The 15708-nt window shown below is 34.1% G+C and overlaps 2 protein-coding genes and 1 long non-coding RNA gene across 4 annotated transcripts in view; 2 read left to right on the top strand and 1 right to left on the bottom strand.

Moving 5' to 3' along the window:
- LOC125657908 (uncharacterized) overlaps positions 1 to 5930 on the top strand; it is a 10219-nt gene extending 4289 nt beyond the window's left edge. Inside the window, exons 7-9 of one of the 2 annotated variants that reach the window (XM_056148886.1) lie at positions 1 to 53; positions 5565 to 5663; positions 5800 to 5930. The exon at positions 1 to 53 is cut by the window's left edge and continues 38 nt beyond it. In XM_056148886.1, the coding sequence (XP_056004861.1) occupies positions 1 to 53; positions 5565 to 5615 (104 nt within the window). In that variant the 3' untranslated portion in view covers positions 5616 to 5663; positions 5800 to 5930. Of the gene's footprint in view, positions 4427 to 5564; positions 5664 to 5799 lie in introns of those variants that run through there. The other variant, XM_048888831.2, reaches the window with a different exon arrangement.
- Positions 5931 to 6522: 592 nt separating this feature from the next.
- Positions 6523 to 12890, bottom strand: LOC125657915 (uncharacterized). The gene is made up of 3 exons (XR_007363522.2): positions 12753 to 12890; positions 7348 to 7473; positions 6523 to 7084 (listed from the first exon to the last, which is right to left on the bottom strand). It is a non-coding gene; the product is annotated as an uncharacterized LOC125657915 (long non-coding RNA).
- Positions 6598 to 15306, top strand: LOC125657904 (uncharacterized). Its single transcript, XM_056148885.1, has 9 exons — positions 6598 to 6900; positions 7286 to 7319; positions 9839 to 9892; positions 10112 to 10147; positions 10266 to 10349; positions 11352 to 11526; positions 12582 to 12671; positions 12870 to 13113; positions 14337 to 15306. The coding sequence occupies exons 1-8, from the start codon at positions 6598 to 6600 to the stop codon at positions 13096 to 13098; spliced, it is 1005 nt and encodes a 334-aa protein (XP_056004860.1). The 3' UTR covers positions 13099 to 13113; positions 14337 to 15306.
- Positions 15307 to 15708: the final 402 nt, after the last annotated feature.

Genomic DNA, 15708 nt, shown 5'->3' with positions numbered 1-15708 from the left:
CAGTCGACACAGTCTTGATCCTGGGAACTTTCAAGTTCTTCTGCGATGATATGGTATATGTTAGGCAAATCGGGGTAACGGAGTTTATTTTTAAGAGAGATACGTCATACTTCGGGATAATTCAGGGAAATCCGACAAATGCCCTTTTGCATGGAGACCACAGTTGTAATGCTCAACCATCAAAATAAAAGAGACGCCATCTCACATTCCCAAGTTAACTGCATGCCTTTGGTTATTCATAAACAAAATTAGATGAATTTGTTTTACCAAACTTAAACAAGTATAGCGCGTAAAATGTGGTGTTGGACAGAAAGTAATCGAAAGCGTTCCTAATTCATTGTGCGTCATCAGAATTAAAACCTTTTTAAAAATAACATTATCAAATAAGAAATGTCCAGAATGTATCGCGTTATTTTCCTGAAAATTCATAGAATGTTTATGTATTATCTATGTAATTAATTTATTTCAATTTGTAAAAGAAAGGGATCTTAATCAATTATAACATGTTATGTACATGCGACTTTGTTCGTTGTTCAGTGAAAACTTTATTTTTCATAATTTAATGCACTCATGTGTCATAGTAGCGAGTACTCGCGGTCCGCCATGATATATAGAACATTTTGTCGGAGGAAAGCCCCAAGAAGCTTTCTATAATTCTATTAACATCCAACGGAAATCAGAAAAGAAACGTACGAAGAAATTTAGATATTCAACATCTGTTTTTCATACTTCCAAGAGTTATTTCGATATTTTTATCATCAAAAGCGTTTGCGCCTATGGTCTAATGACGGTGCATGTTGGGCCGGTCAACAGGGGGGTGTTTACTCCTCCTAGGCACCTGATCCCACCCCTGACATGTCCTGGAGTCCATGTTTTCGTAACTCTGTTTTGTATTCCTTATAGGAGTTATGAGGTTGATCAATGTTCGTTATCTTCACCTTTCATTCCCTGATTTGACGCGAGTAAATTATCATATAAAGGTGTTCCAAACAGACAAGCATACTCTGCTGATTATTCAGTGCATCATTTCATCCTATAATGTGCATTGTCAAGTCTGAATTCTTTTTTTTTTTTTTACAAATTGTACCCTCAACAGAACTCATTTGTGGAGGTCAGATTATTCACATTTGTACGAAGTCCGCGATATTTTGAAAAATACCAACACGTATTATTTGTATACCCAGCAGTTGACTCGATAGCACTCTGTTTTTCAAATACACATAATAAACATGATTGACTGGACATGCAAAGTTTTCCTATTGTGCTAATTATTTTGTAATTTATACTTACTACGTCTTATGTCGATCACTAAATGGCCAGTAACAAATTATTATTCAAAAAATCTTGGTTTATATCATATAGTGTTTTGAACTAAAATCGATAATATTTCGAAACGCTGTGTTATAATTGAAATGTGTATGCATAATGTATATTTCGTGTATATTGTGTATTTTTTCAAGTTTTTATTGGTTTTGTTTCGTTGTGGGGTTTTTGTATATTCGTTTGTTTTACTTTGTTTTTATTTTGTTTGTATGTATGTTTTTGTTTTGTTGTGCTATATATATATATATATATATATATATATATATATATATAAATTCTTTTTTCTTGGTATCGGGGTAGAATAAAGTCAAAAAATAAAATCCAATATACTCGAACTTTTATCTATAAAAATAAATATAAAGTTTGAGTATATTAGATTTTATTTATTGCCTTTATATATATATATATATATATATATATATATATATATATATATATATATAATCAAAGATTCAGGGGCATATAGTTTTTCACCTATCTGTCTGTGGTTATTTAACCTTGGTCATATCTTTAACACCATAAGAGGTAGAGCGTTCATAATTGATATGTCTTGTGGCAAGACCTTTCCATGGACACTGATGACCTTACCATTGGCGTTTGACCCAGAAAATTCGCCATATCATTCAAATCGTAAGAGGTGCTGCTTTTCTATTTAGCATGTGCATTTCTCATGAAAAGACTTTTCTAACGATTCTAGATTTGCTGACCTTTTGATATTAACGTTTGACCTAGATTTTGGAAATTTTATAATAAAAAAAAGTGTCTTAAAGTTCCGATTTGTTTCAATCCGGGGGCATCAATGTTTCACAAACACATCTTGCTTTCGGCGTTGTCTGTGAACGTTTTCAACACCGTAGAATGTGGAAACTATTTATTAACTCCACATTACACTTCATCTGGTAATGATGCGTTGTATTTGAAGTGTTTTACTCGCTTTTCTTATGAATTAAATTCATTTTTAACCAAACAACCACCCCAAAACAAAATAATTTTTTTTATATGTTTATGAATATCTTCAACAAATTATATATATATATATATATATATATATATATATATATATATATATATACAATTTGTAAAAAGAATTCAGTATTTGATATAGTAAATACATCCTATAATAGAAGTCAAGAAACACAAAACACGTATAACATTTCACTGTTAGCGCTTTCGGCTTTAATGCCTCTTCATACTGTCATGTTTTGTGTTTCTTGACTTTTATTATTGGATATATATATATATATATATATATATATATATATATATATATATACATGAACTAAAATCAGTAATATTTCGAAACGTTAAAATTGAAATGGTTTTGTGTATATGGTGTAATTGTTTTATTTTGTATTGTTTCATTTAGCTTTATTGTTAGGTTTTTGTTTATTGATTTGTTTTGTATGGGATTTTTGTTTCGAGGCATGTACATAGCATTTGGACTGTAAAATGGCGATTTACTCATGCATATACCTTCGTATTCGCAGATTTGTTTCCCTTTTAATTCATAGTAAGTAATTTATTTGTTATGGTGGCATGTGTAATATAACATTTGCATTTCAGTAAGTTACGAGTTGATATGATTTTACACCCGGCCCATATGTTAATTTAATTAAGAAATTTAACACAATGAACGATGGCTGCGTATGTACAATTCATAATTACTGAAAGTTTATCATTTGATTAGAAAAATATTATTAATATTAAATCGTTTCTGCAACAATCAACAGTCTCTTGTAACGTGATATATTTCAGAATTTTTTTTATTTTTTATTATTTTTTTTGGAAATACACGAGGCCGTGGGCTGCTACGATTTACGCCAGCATACAGGAAGGGCGTTAGCGCTGTGGAAAAAAAAAATGCTGGTGTGAGGCGTTGCTCGTCATACCCTCATCTTTTCAAAACTGAAATTCATCCCTTTATATTTACATTTGGCTTTCATTTCTGTCGGAGTATATTCCCTGCCGTTAAAGAAAGTCACATTAATTATTACATTTACATGTATTAAGATTTATACGCAATTTTTCCATAGTTATGAGCAAAATAGCATCCGCAATTATATCGCTTGGGTTCGAATTTACTATTAAAGTAAAGGTAATATCAGTGGCGGATTTAAGGGGGACGCAGCCCCCCCCCCCTAAAATTTTCAAATTTAAGGTAAATCGTGGTATCTTGTTTAGAAAAATGTACTAAATGATAAAAGGAGCAATGATTTCTTCCACTTCCGGAGAAATAAATGACAATATCTTTTAATTTCTTGAATTACTTCATTGGGAGAACTTAATTTTTTCCAAAAACCCTTAAAATTTGCGTCGTTTTATTAATTTCACCTTATTAGAAATAATAGAAAATAGTACAAATGACTAAATAGGAGACATATTTCAAGCCCTATAAAATCTGTAAAATTCAGGAGCTTCCAGGGGCTTCGCCCCCTGGGCCCCCACCAGGGCTTTGCTATGGACCCACTGGGGGCCTCAAGGCGGCCTCCAGACCCTCCTGCCTCACAAAATGGCGTCTCCCGTAACTGCAATTCCTGGATCCGCCCCAGAATATAGGGATAGAGTTCTATATATCTTTACTCTTTAATAATGCATTCGATCCCAAGCGATATAATTGTCAGTGGAAAATGTGGCTATCATTTCAATTGGTAAAGATATGGAAAGTAAAAGCATTGGAAATGTAAATATTTGTCAATATCGTCGTCACGGTCAATAGCGCCAAATCCAGTGTAGGTAGTTCATGTACATATCTTTTTATGTCTATCAGACATCTGAGAAAAAAATATATCATAGGGCCTTGTATATATGTTATTTTCAAGGTTATATCTTACGGTGTAAAATCTTTCAATTCTAAACCTAACACAGTGGTTATCTTATCAGACTATCACGATGCCCCCTCTTTACAAGACTGTGTTGTTGATTGCGTGTTTATCTTTTTTTGGGGGGATGGGGGTGGGGTTGTATTTTTGTTTTGTTTTGGGGGTTGTACATGCATGTTCAGTTTTCTTTGTTCAACTACTTGTTAGTTTTGTCAGTTATAATGATTGTTTCTAAATTTGATTTTGGGAAAAAATAACAATAAATGTACATTTTGCACATTCAATTGTATTGCTTCATTACGCTCGATCTGAAGTGGTCAATTTTAAAAGGCAGTGCTTCTTACACAATGAAAACACTTTCTCCCAAATAAAAATAAACTTTGATAACTAGAGAGCTGTCTTAAGACAGCAATACCCACATGCAAGCAATCTCGATCGTACTTACGAAATTAGCAAAGAAGCCACATAAGTACCATATAACATACCCTATACATTCATATATATATATATATATATATATATATATATATATATATATATATATATATACAAGCACTAAAGTTCCAACAACACCCGATACCTCAAAGTGTCGGATCCACAACATGGATACAAGGTCAAATACAAAAAATTATACAAAGCACTAAAATGACCAAAGACACGAACAACCAGATTGTCAGATTTTCTGGACGTCCCTTCTTCAGGACAAACGAAAAGAATTACATAATGTGGCCAATATCAACAAAGAATAATAACAAAAACTACATATTAATACATCTAGCACTAAAACTACATATAGATACATCTAGCTTTATATGTAGTTTTTGTTATTATTCTAGTTTTTGTTATTATTCTTTGATGATATTGGCCACATTATGTAATTCTTTTCGTTTGTCCTGAAGAAGGGACGGGTTGTCCCGAAAATTTGACAATCTGGTTGATCGTGTCGTTGGTCATTTTCGTGCTTTGTATATATATATATATATATATATATATATGTCAAATGTCATTGAATTATATTCAAAACCACTGAGGTCATGACCCCAAAACAATATAAATTCCTGTCAAGATGCATTAAATACTGTAAATGTATTACATTTGGCTGTGTATTCTATTTAGCGCCTTTGGCGGAACGCAGCTTCCGCTAAATCAAGTACATCGCTAAATGCCATCCGTAAATCTAGATGTTTAAAGTAATTCAGGAATGCGCTAAATCAAATCTACGCTAACTTGTTGAAAAAACGATTTCCGCCAAATATCGTACACGCCAAATATAATACGTTTACAGTATTCTAATGGGCGAGGGTTATCACGGCCCCCATCATTTTTGGACCATCGTTGAGATTCCAACCCTTAAAGTAATATATTCTTATGGCACATGACACAATGCACTAAGCACCACGTTGTCGTTCGTCTTTTTTGCAGCTGATTGCTCCTCAAGGTGGAAAATATTCCGAATACGTATTTCACATCTAATGGACGCAACCAAGCATCTCCCAAAGGGATTTGGCTACAGCATAAAATGTAAGAGCAGAAAATGTACAGAAAAACGTCGTTTTTCAGCCCCAATTTGCTCCAAGGGCGAAAATGAAAATTCTGAAACTTTATTGCTCATCTATAGGACATCACAAATTACTTTCTTAAAAAACCCTTGATTTAGCCACTGCCTAAAATGTAAGGAGTTCTGGAAACCAAGTTTTATTTGGAAAAGCATCACTTTTTGACCCCCTATTTGGCCACCAGGGTAAGACTGAAAATCCCGAAACCTTATTGCATATCTACAGGACACCGCCAATCATCTTCCAAAGGATTCATTAGTTAATGCTTGAAATAAAAGAGCGGTTTGGGGGAAAGAGTGTGTGACAGAGGGACGCACGGACCAGGGTAACAATAATATACCCGGACTTTCTATAGAGGATGCGGGGATAATTAAACTTTATCAACGTAAGAATATGTGAACACATTGAATACTGTAGCTATGCTGTACTGTAGCTTCACAAATCCATTTCAGTTGTTTTGTGCATGGTGACTTGCTAAAATTATTCGTATTGTATGAATATCGGTATAAATATATGAGTATCTTGAACGATATATTACTATTCAAATCGTTTTAAACTACGCATCATTGAAATCCTTTTAAACAACACAAGATTTTAAATTGAAATATTAATCGGTTCATATGAATCTCCTTCAATTACATGTACATCTAAATAGTTCAAGGATATAGTCCGTATATTATTAATACATTTTTGTATATCCAGGTTGCCCGTCCCATTAAAGTGACCTTCTGATGCTCGGTATAAATTAATCTTGCTTAAAAAGAGGCGGGCCATGAGGGCGGTCTTAAGAATGTTCACCAAGTCGTCAATGAGGGTAAAACGGCACAAGCATCAAACCTACATGTAGAACGAAACTGAAACTTAAGTGCGACCGAATAACGGGAAAATCCCAGCGCTAAATGGAGTGCAATTGTTTACCGAAATTGGAAAGCACGTGTTCGTGTCTGCCGATTCAGGAAAGCTCTACTTGCGGTGCAAATTGTAGCCATGGAAATTATACATCAAATCTCATGAAAGTGCTGGGGACTGCAGTCTTACTTTTATCAGTAGCTACAGGTTATTTGCTAATTCAAACTCATCAACTGAACAAATCGCTGCAGAAGTTGCAAATCAATGATGAAACGCAAAGTTATTTGGCACAAGAAGGTCGTTTTCCGCTCAAAAGTAAAATTTACATGCAACAGAAATCATCTGAAATCTACGTAAGTGAAATATATTCTATATGTAATCAAAACTATTGCTAACATTATCTGCTTAAAATATATACGTTCAGCTTCTTGCTTTGGAATTTTAATTTCTAATATTAAGCTAAACTGTGACATTATTGCGTTAGGATAAATCGTGCCTTGAGAAAGACGAAGGTGTTCTGCACCAATAGTTTTCCTCCTAGAAATAGAAAAATCATCATTGATAAACTTTGCGTTAAACACTAATGTCTGATGTATACTTTCTGTTATTTATTTACTGAATTTTTCTTTTGTAGTATTAGCTATCTCTCACACTTGTTGGGACCTTTTTTTTTTTAAATACTTGTTACCGAAGATATGCCTAATGTTTGATTAAAAATGTGATTTTCCTTTCTTTCAGAAATCCGTTGAATACAGAAGAAGAAAAAGAAACAGTAATTACTTTGTGTCATTTTAGCTCACCTAGCCGAGGGCTGCAATGAACTTTTTTGATCAAAATTTGCATTTCTCTGTTTTCTGCGGCAGCCTAGCGCAATGCATCCTTCTATAAGGGAAACTTACGTCTGGTCACGTGAATGGACACACACCCTTCAAAGGGAAGATGATTTAGTATAATAAGAATCTGGATGTTACATTTTAAAACTTCTCTAGTCCCACAGGGAAAATTTCAATAAAACTTGACACAAAAGTCTCTTTGGCTGAAAAGAATCCAGGTGTGTGTTTAAAAAAAGGCTATTCCTCTTGAAAAGGGGATAATGAGAACTATGAGAAATTAAAGATTATATTTTAAGATATTCTTTTCAAGAATCACTGAGCTAATTTCAACCAAACTTGAAGCAATGTATTCTTAGGTAAGGGTGTTTTTGGTTCAGTCTCTTTTCAGTGGGAGATATAGTGAAGATGAGACGAGCTTAGTTAAAAATCATCTTCTCTTCAACCACTGGATCTAAAATTACAAAACTTGGGCAGAAGAATCGTCAAACAGTGTAAATTCAAGTTTCTTTAAATGATGATCCAAGGGTTTAGAATGAGGCGACGAAAGAGGGCTGAAAGTTTTATAGATACATGTAGAAAAACCACTTTAAAATTTTGTTTGGTACAACAGGACAACAGTATTTTGAAAATGAAACCCTCATCTAGATACAGTTTACAAGGATCAGGATAGGGGGCATAATTAGGGTAAGAAAGTTTCTAAAACTCTACATTGGATTGTATGTAAATAGGAAATATCTTTTTACAGTCTTTTCAATCAGCAATGTTTATCAAATCTGTTAAAACCAAAGCGAGAATAAATACACATATTTTAATTCTTTTTTTCTAATTGAAGTGTATGTAGAATGGAAAATGAGGGACAATTGTATCGTGGAGTAACGAAGATAGATAACTTTTTATCTGGTTCGATAATCCGGTAATTTTAGAATCGAAAACGAAACTACGAATACAGAGATTTTTTTTTCATTTAATTTCGAAAAGTAATTTATACAAGTTGCTCCGTAAACATACAAAAAGTGAATTTTGTTGACCTTTAAGTACTCAATTGAGTTAAGTACGTGTAATTTACAAAATCTGCAACCGACATCCGCACCATCACATTGCTACACTAGTATACAGTAAAATTTACGCGTACTTCAGAAAACTACGATTTTTGCTCTATTTCATTTACAAATTAATGTTACAATATACTAGTAATTTAATGAAAGAACTTTTATAGTTTAATCAAATGGACCTCTGCCCTTGAGTCAGTCAGGATTGAGCCTCACAGGAATATACCTAGAAAAGTAATTTTTGAAAGCAATATGAAAATGTTGTTTTTGATTTGAATGCAAAATGTCATGAACCTATTTGGGATCAAAGTTTAGAATTGTATTCCTCTGTGAAATTAATTTGACCGAGATGAGCGTTGTAACAAATAAGCCTCTTGTCCTCTCTATTGAAAGATCACCTGCACAATGCGCTAAAATGTTAACAGTTTGTAGTTTGTTTCTTTAACTTTATTTGTTTTAATTTTTTTTAGCTCACCTGAGCCGAATGCTCCAGAGAGTTTTTCTTATCAAGACTTTTCGTTGTCTGTCGTTGGCGTCATCGTTGTTGTAAACTTTTCACATTTTCATCATCTTCTTCAGAACCACTTTGCCAAATTTAACCAAACTTGTGTCAAAGCATAATTGTGTGAAGGGGATTCAAGTTTGCGCAAATCAGGAGCAACCCCCTTCTCCAAGAGGAGATGATAGCAGAATGTAAAATTACACTGAGAGATTTTTGAAATCTTCTCCAGAACCAGCGAACCAATTTCAATCAAACTTGGTGCGAATCATTCTTTGGTGATGGGATTCAAGTTTGCTCAAATGAAGGGCTATATCCTCTTCAAAGGGGAGATAATCATAATAATTGGATGGAGTCACTTAAAAATCTTCTCAAGAACCACAGGGCCAGAAAATTCAAATTTACATGAAAGCTTCCTGACATGGTGCAGGTTCAAGTTTGTAAAAACCATCGTCCCCGGGGGTAAGGTGGGACCTCAAAAGGAAATCAAGGTTTTACATGCGAATATATAGAAAAAATCTTTAAAAATCTAAAGAACCACTTGGCCAGACAAGTTGAAATTTACAAGGCAGCTTTCTGACATAGTTTAAATTCAGGTTTGTTAAAATCATGGTCCCTTGGGGTAGGTTGGGGCCTCAATAGAGAATCAAAGTTTTACTTGCGAATATATAGAAAATATCTTTAAAAAATTTCTTCTCAAAAACCACTGGGCCAGACAAATTCAAATTTACATGGCAGCTTCCTGACATAGTGCATATTTGATTTTTAAAATAATGGCCCCTGGGGGTAGGTTGGACCTATAATAGGGGATCAAAGTTTTACATGCGAATATGTAGGGAAAATCTTTAAGCATGGGCCAAGGTGACTCAGGTGAGCGATGTGGCCCACATGCGTCTTGTTTTAATTTCAGGTCGAAGGAGAAATCGTATACGGAATGAGTTGTCACAAATCAAAAGCCAGATTGGTAAGAAAGTATTTTATACAAGGAAAATTCATAAATTTATAGCCAGATGAATAGATAGACAATAGATACATTGTGTATCGTTTGCTCTCTCTCTCTCTCTCTCTCTCTCTCTCTCTCTCTCTCTCTCTCTCTCTCTTTTGGGGATACAAACACGTAATGTTATTTTTCCTTTAGATTCTGTCATTTTTTTTCTAGAAAGTTTATTTCCCATTGTTTTAGGTACCCTGGTGAATACCACGATCCCAAACTTGGAAGGTGTGTTCTATATCCGTTTGTCAATTTCTTTCTATCTGTTTGAATTTGAGATGTGCCCTAATAGAGATTTGAAATCCAGAGAGTTTTATGAATTAAATTCTGACATCTTTTTTTATAGCTGGAATTATGAAGAAAGTCGCACACTTAAAAATGTCTGCCGACATGACTAAGAATATCCTCAACGAACCTGTTAATAGCATAAGTATGGAATTGAATGGAGGGAAACCTGTCTAATCCGACATGCACTGAGCAACAGTTTTTTTGTCGTAATACATAGTGTCTCGGAATAAACATTGTGGAAAAAATAAGAGTTGGAATGCACAGTAAAACGGATTGCACAGGTGTCGGATTAGGCAGTTTTCACTGTATACACAGGTGTCAGATTAGGCAGTTTTCACTGTATACACAGATGTCAGACTAGGCAGTTTTCACTATTTACACAGGTGTCAGATTAGGCAGTTTTCACTGTACTAGTGTGATTTTTGTTTTAGAGTGTTATTTCTTACTGACCATTACACTGACTGAAAATATAAGTAATTCAAAGGTACTACAGTTAGAAATTTTATTCTTTTCTTTAAATCCTTTTTAAGATGAGGTTGTAAGGATTGACTTACTGCAGTAGGTAATTTAAGATGGGGTTGTAAGGATTGACTTACTGCAGTGGGTAATTTAAGATGGGGTTGTAAGGATTGACTTACTGCAGTGGGTAATTTAAGATGGGGTTGTAAGGATTGATTTACTGCAGTGGGTAATTTAAGATGGTGTTGTAAGGATTGACTTACTGCAGTGGGTAATTTAAGATGGTGTTGTAAGGATTGATTTACTGCAGTAGGTAATTTAAGATGGGGTTGTAAGGATTGACTTACTGCAGTGGGTAATTTAAGATGGGGTTGTAAGGATTGACTTACTGCAGTAGGTAATTTAAGATGGGGTTGTAGGGATTGATTTACTGCAGTAGGTAATTTAAGATGGGGTTGTAAGGATTGACTTACTGCAGTGGGTAATTTAAGATGGGGTTGTAAGGATTGACTTACTGCAGTAGGTAATTTAAGATGGGGTTGTAGGGATTGATTTACTGCAGTGGGTAATTTAAGATGGGGTTGTAAGGATTGATTTACTGTAGTAGGTAATTTAAGATCGGTCGTGAATTAACACTACAGAGTGAGCATTATGTAGATTAATAATTGTAACTTTACTTTTGTAGATGGCTGTCGCAGTGGGGAAAAGTGTTTGAGATGGAGTGATCCGGAGTCCATTTACTCCTCCACATTCGACTATATGAAAGATACAGCGTACGACATGCCCGTAGCCATAAAAGTCCGTAGTCCAGGCGTGTATTTAGTGTATGCACAAGTAGCCTTCAATGGGCCGGAACAAGGGTAAATAAATCAATGGATGAATAAACACGTATCAAATGACTTGCTTAAAAAGAGATAAAATTCTAAATGAAATTTACCACAGGTAAAATGTACATAAATTCAATTGCATTAGTCGCGTGATATTCAAGTGGTTTTTTTGGTTGTTTTTTTTTAAAATAAACTAGCAATACTCAATCGTGATGCTGACGTCCTAATCTATCGAAAGCTAGTGGCTTAAATATTCACGAATACATTATTTATTCCCGTATGAATACAACTAAGCATTGTATTTAGCAGTCGATATACAGATACTCGCTTTCTTTCTTCTCTAAATAAGAATACGATAGGCCCTAAGGGATTTGAAGACAAAATTGTATGATGCATCATTTCTTGTATCATTATAGTACGTGATTCATGTTCGTAGTATAAATCATATACGACTATAAGGGTCATTTACCGATTACGTTCGATATACATGGAGTGGTGGTGATAAACGTTAAAATATTGACGTATATTGCGTATATCTATGTTTAAGGGTTCATGGGTGAGGGGGGGGGGGGGGGGGGTGACCGCCCAAAAGGGGATAGATACTCCCAGGCACATGATTCTACCTCTGATGGGTCCGTGTTTGTCATGCTCTCAATTTTATATTCTTTCTATAGGACTGCTGTTTGTTGTCTTCACCTTTTACATGTAAACATAACGTAAGGACATACGATACCCCAACTAATCGTTATAGATTTTACAGAACTGTTTGTAAATGTTCTAGTTTTGCTAAAAACCAATATTTACCCTAAAAAATGCCTAGAAACCACATTTTATTTTGCAATTTTTTTTAAATATACAAATCTTTACTTGGATATTCAATGGAAAAACATTGCCAAAAATGTATATCCTTTAAATACGTCCTTTTATTAGGCCTATTGATAATTGATTTGCATTGTTGTTAACAGAAAATCCCATGTAAACACAGCAAAATCTCACTTCATTTGATGCGTCCAAATCTTGGTACCCTATGACCTTAAACGACGTTTGAATTTACTAAATGTGGGTTTTTTTCATCGATATTTGTACAGGTATGAGCCATCAATTGGATTTGAAACAGTCCTCGTTCATGGAGATATTGAAAAAACGTTGATAAAGAGTTACATAACACAGGATAATAGGTTTGTACTTTCCAGTGTTTACACCAGCATTATGTAACGACACCATGCGCTGAATTGACTTACTTTTTTAAATCTACGTACCTGTATGTTTTGATGTGCTAAGGTATGCGACCTTATTTTCTAAACAAAGACATGAATCCTTTTTTTTTTAAATTCACTATAGTATCATAATTTAGTATTGTTTTTATCGTAATCCAGGGGTCGACGATATGACGGCTATGGGCGTCCCTCTGGAGAGTTCCCATTCGACACAGTGAATCAGATGGGCATGTTCAAATTAGAATGTGATGACTACCTACTGATCAGGCCGATTGGAGCCCCCAACTTCGTCTTCCGCAATACGGAAGCCTCGTATTTCGGTATCGTTCAGATTAATCCAGTTCGAGGCCTGCTGCATGGTGACTACAGTTGTAACGCCCAAGAATGACAACTTTTGTTTGGAGTGCGTTCGGATTTGGTCGCTGTAGTTCATTGCCCTTTAACTCGTTTCATTTTTATTTTATATACGTTTCATCTTCATTTTTTTTTTCCACCTCCTTTTTGTTTTATATATACAAGTTTCATATATATTGTAAAAGAGAATCACTGGATGTGGTATAGACATGGGTATATCCGCCATTCTCTTTTTTAAGTCTGGTATATCTTTTTCGTAATTATTGGACATATATACCGTTGTGATCTTTCATTTTTGGTTTGTGGAGAAAAATGTCCCTTTCCTTAAATCAGCTCAAAGTTTTTAATTGTGGAACACATGTATTATAAAATTGAAACCTTGCGAGAAGAACACATTTGAAAAGGAAAGGTAAATTGTTGAAAAATAAATGCAGATCATGATATTTTGTATTTCTGTCCAGAATTGTACTTGCATAACATATGCCAGATCTAAAACATGATCTTTGTTTGGAGAACCACTTAATTCATGAAATTATTATCTTGTTTCCATTTTTAGAGTTTTTCAATCGATAAAATAATATTGCATAATGAATTAAAGATGTATATCTGTGACAACGATGTAATCTAAGTGGTCATTAGATATGATTATTTTTACGTCGAGATGAACTATACTAGGTGATCACTTGTCAATTCCACATCAATTTACAAATTCCTATTTTATCAATACATGTATATTAAAATCGTGCTGATTCTGAGAATGATGGATAGGAAAAAACAACTTTCATTCTTTTCACCATGATGGCATTCTGACACTTTCATTCTGCAAGTATTTCGAGAAAAATGACTAAAATTATAGATAGAACAGAACGAAAATTGCCCGATGAAGACGGCAACAAATATTTACATTATGGAAATCGGAAGCTACAATCGTGATTTATTGATTTCACCAAGCATGTTAATTGGTATAAAATATATGAGATTGTAAAATAAGTAGACTTTTTATTAAAATTATCCCTATAAGTTAATTATGGATGTCTTACAAGCTTAAGAAGACTAGGGATTAAGCATGCATGCATACAATGACATCTGAATGATACTATCATACACAGTCATAAGTTCAGTCATGTTATATCGTGTCTCCCCTCTTTTTGTTTTTGTACTCTCTGTCTGTCCGTCCGCCTGTCTCTTACAAAATATTGTGAACACTTCTCCTCCTATATGGCTTACCTGATAAACTTGAAACTTTGTACAATGCTTCATTGCCATTTGTAGATGTGAATATTGCCGGGACGAGTGGATCCAATCATTTTCCTAACAGTTATAGTGGATCTAAGAGGGGTGGAGGATGTTAAAATGGTTTGTGAACACTTCTCCTATATGGCTTATTTGAGTTCATAATGTCTATGTTCCTGCCCATGCTTTCTCCTCGATACCATACTGTACATTAAGGGAAGGTTTCATTTGGTGCCCTTCCAATTTGGGGAGCTGGGGAGACCTTAAGTGTTTTTCATTAAAAAAAAATCTTTAGTTTTACACTTTGTACTCGTATTTCAAAACACTTTTGTAAGTATTCATAAAATAACTCTATAATTATTACATAATATCTTTTTTTAAAAATTTCGGTAGAGGAAATGTCCGGATAATACTGATGTTTTGTAATTATATCTTCTTATGTAACAGGGTAAAAAAAAAAAATGCATTTCATCTTCTTTCACAGATTTAAAGCAACACAAAATGGCACCACCGAAACTATTGTAATATACGAGGTTTCAAATATCTCTAAAGGGTGTACAGAAATTCTAAGTTTTAGAATTTATTGATTGGAAATTTTAAATACTTCTAAGTTGTAGTTCATGGCCTTTCTTGATTTAAAAGTAACCAAAAAATGACATTTAAAAACACAAAAAGTGATATGTATTATCTGTGAATAACTCTGTGCTTTGTTTTCTTCTTCTTCTTCTTTTTCTATCATATACGTTATCATTTCCTTTATAGATTTTGAAATAAAAACGACAAAAATGCCTCGAAAAATTTGTTTGAACGAAAAGTCAAACAATGCAACCCATTGTACATAGTGTCATGAATTCAGTGCTTTATGATTTTTATAAACAATGTCCGGTATCATGTGTAAAGTACATCTACTGTATATCTGCTCCATATTATGTATTCAATTTTTGTTGTGAGACACACCCTCTGTTGATCTTTTTATTAACTGTTTAATAAACATTGTTAATACTTGTAATCTTCTGGTTTTGGTTGGTTGTATATTGTCTAACGTCCCCACGAGAATCTTTCACCCATATGGAGGCGTACCCTAGCCGGTGAAGGGCTGTAATTTAGACTTGTGCCCGGCGCTTACGGCCTCTGAGCAGAAGGCATATTTATCGTTGTTGTTGTTTATTAGTCAAAAGCAAATACAGCTTATAGACGTAGTATACAATGTGATAAATCTAAAATCATATAAAGGTCAAGAAAGAATAGAAATTGTGCTTATACATTGGTATTTCTAATTTCAAAGGAATTCTCAATAAATTTACCCAAGTTACAGTGCTACACCTGCTGTGACATGGGGTCACAGGTTTTACGATCTCATCCAAAGGACCGCCCCCATTTAGTCGCCTCTTACGACATACAAGAGGTGCTG

The sequence above is a fragment of the Ostrea edulis genome, chromosome 9, assembly GCF_947568905.1.
Source record: "Ostrea edulis chromosome 9, xbOstEdul1.1, whole genome shotgun sequence".
NCBI lineage: Eukaryota > Metazoa > Mollusca > Bivalvia > Ostreida > Ostreidae > Ostrea > Ostrea edulis.
Note: the sequence above shows the minus strand (reverse complement) of the source record. Positions and strands in the feature narration are given on the sequence as shown.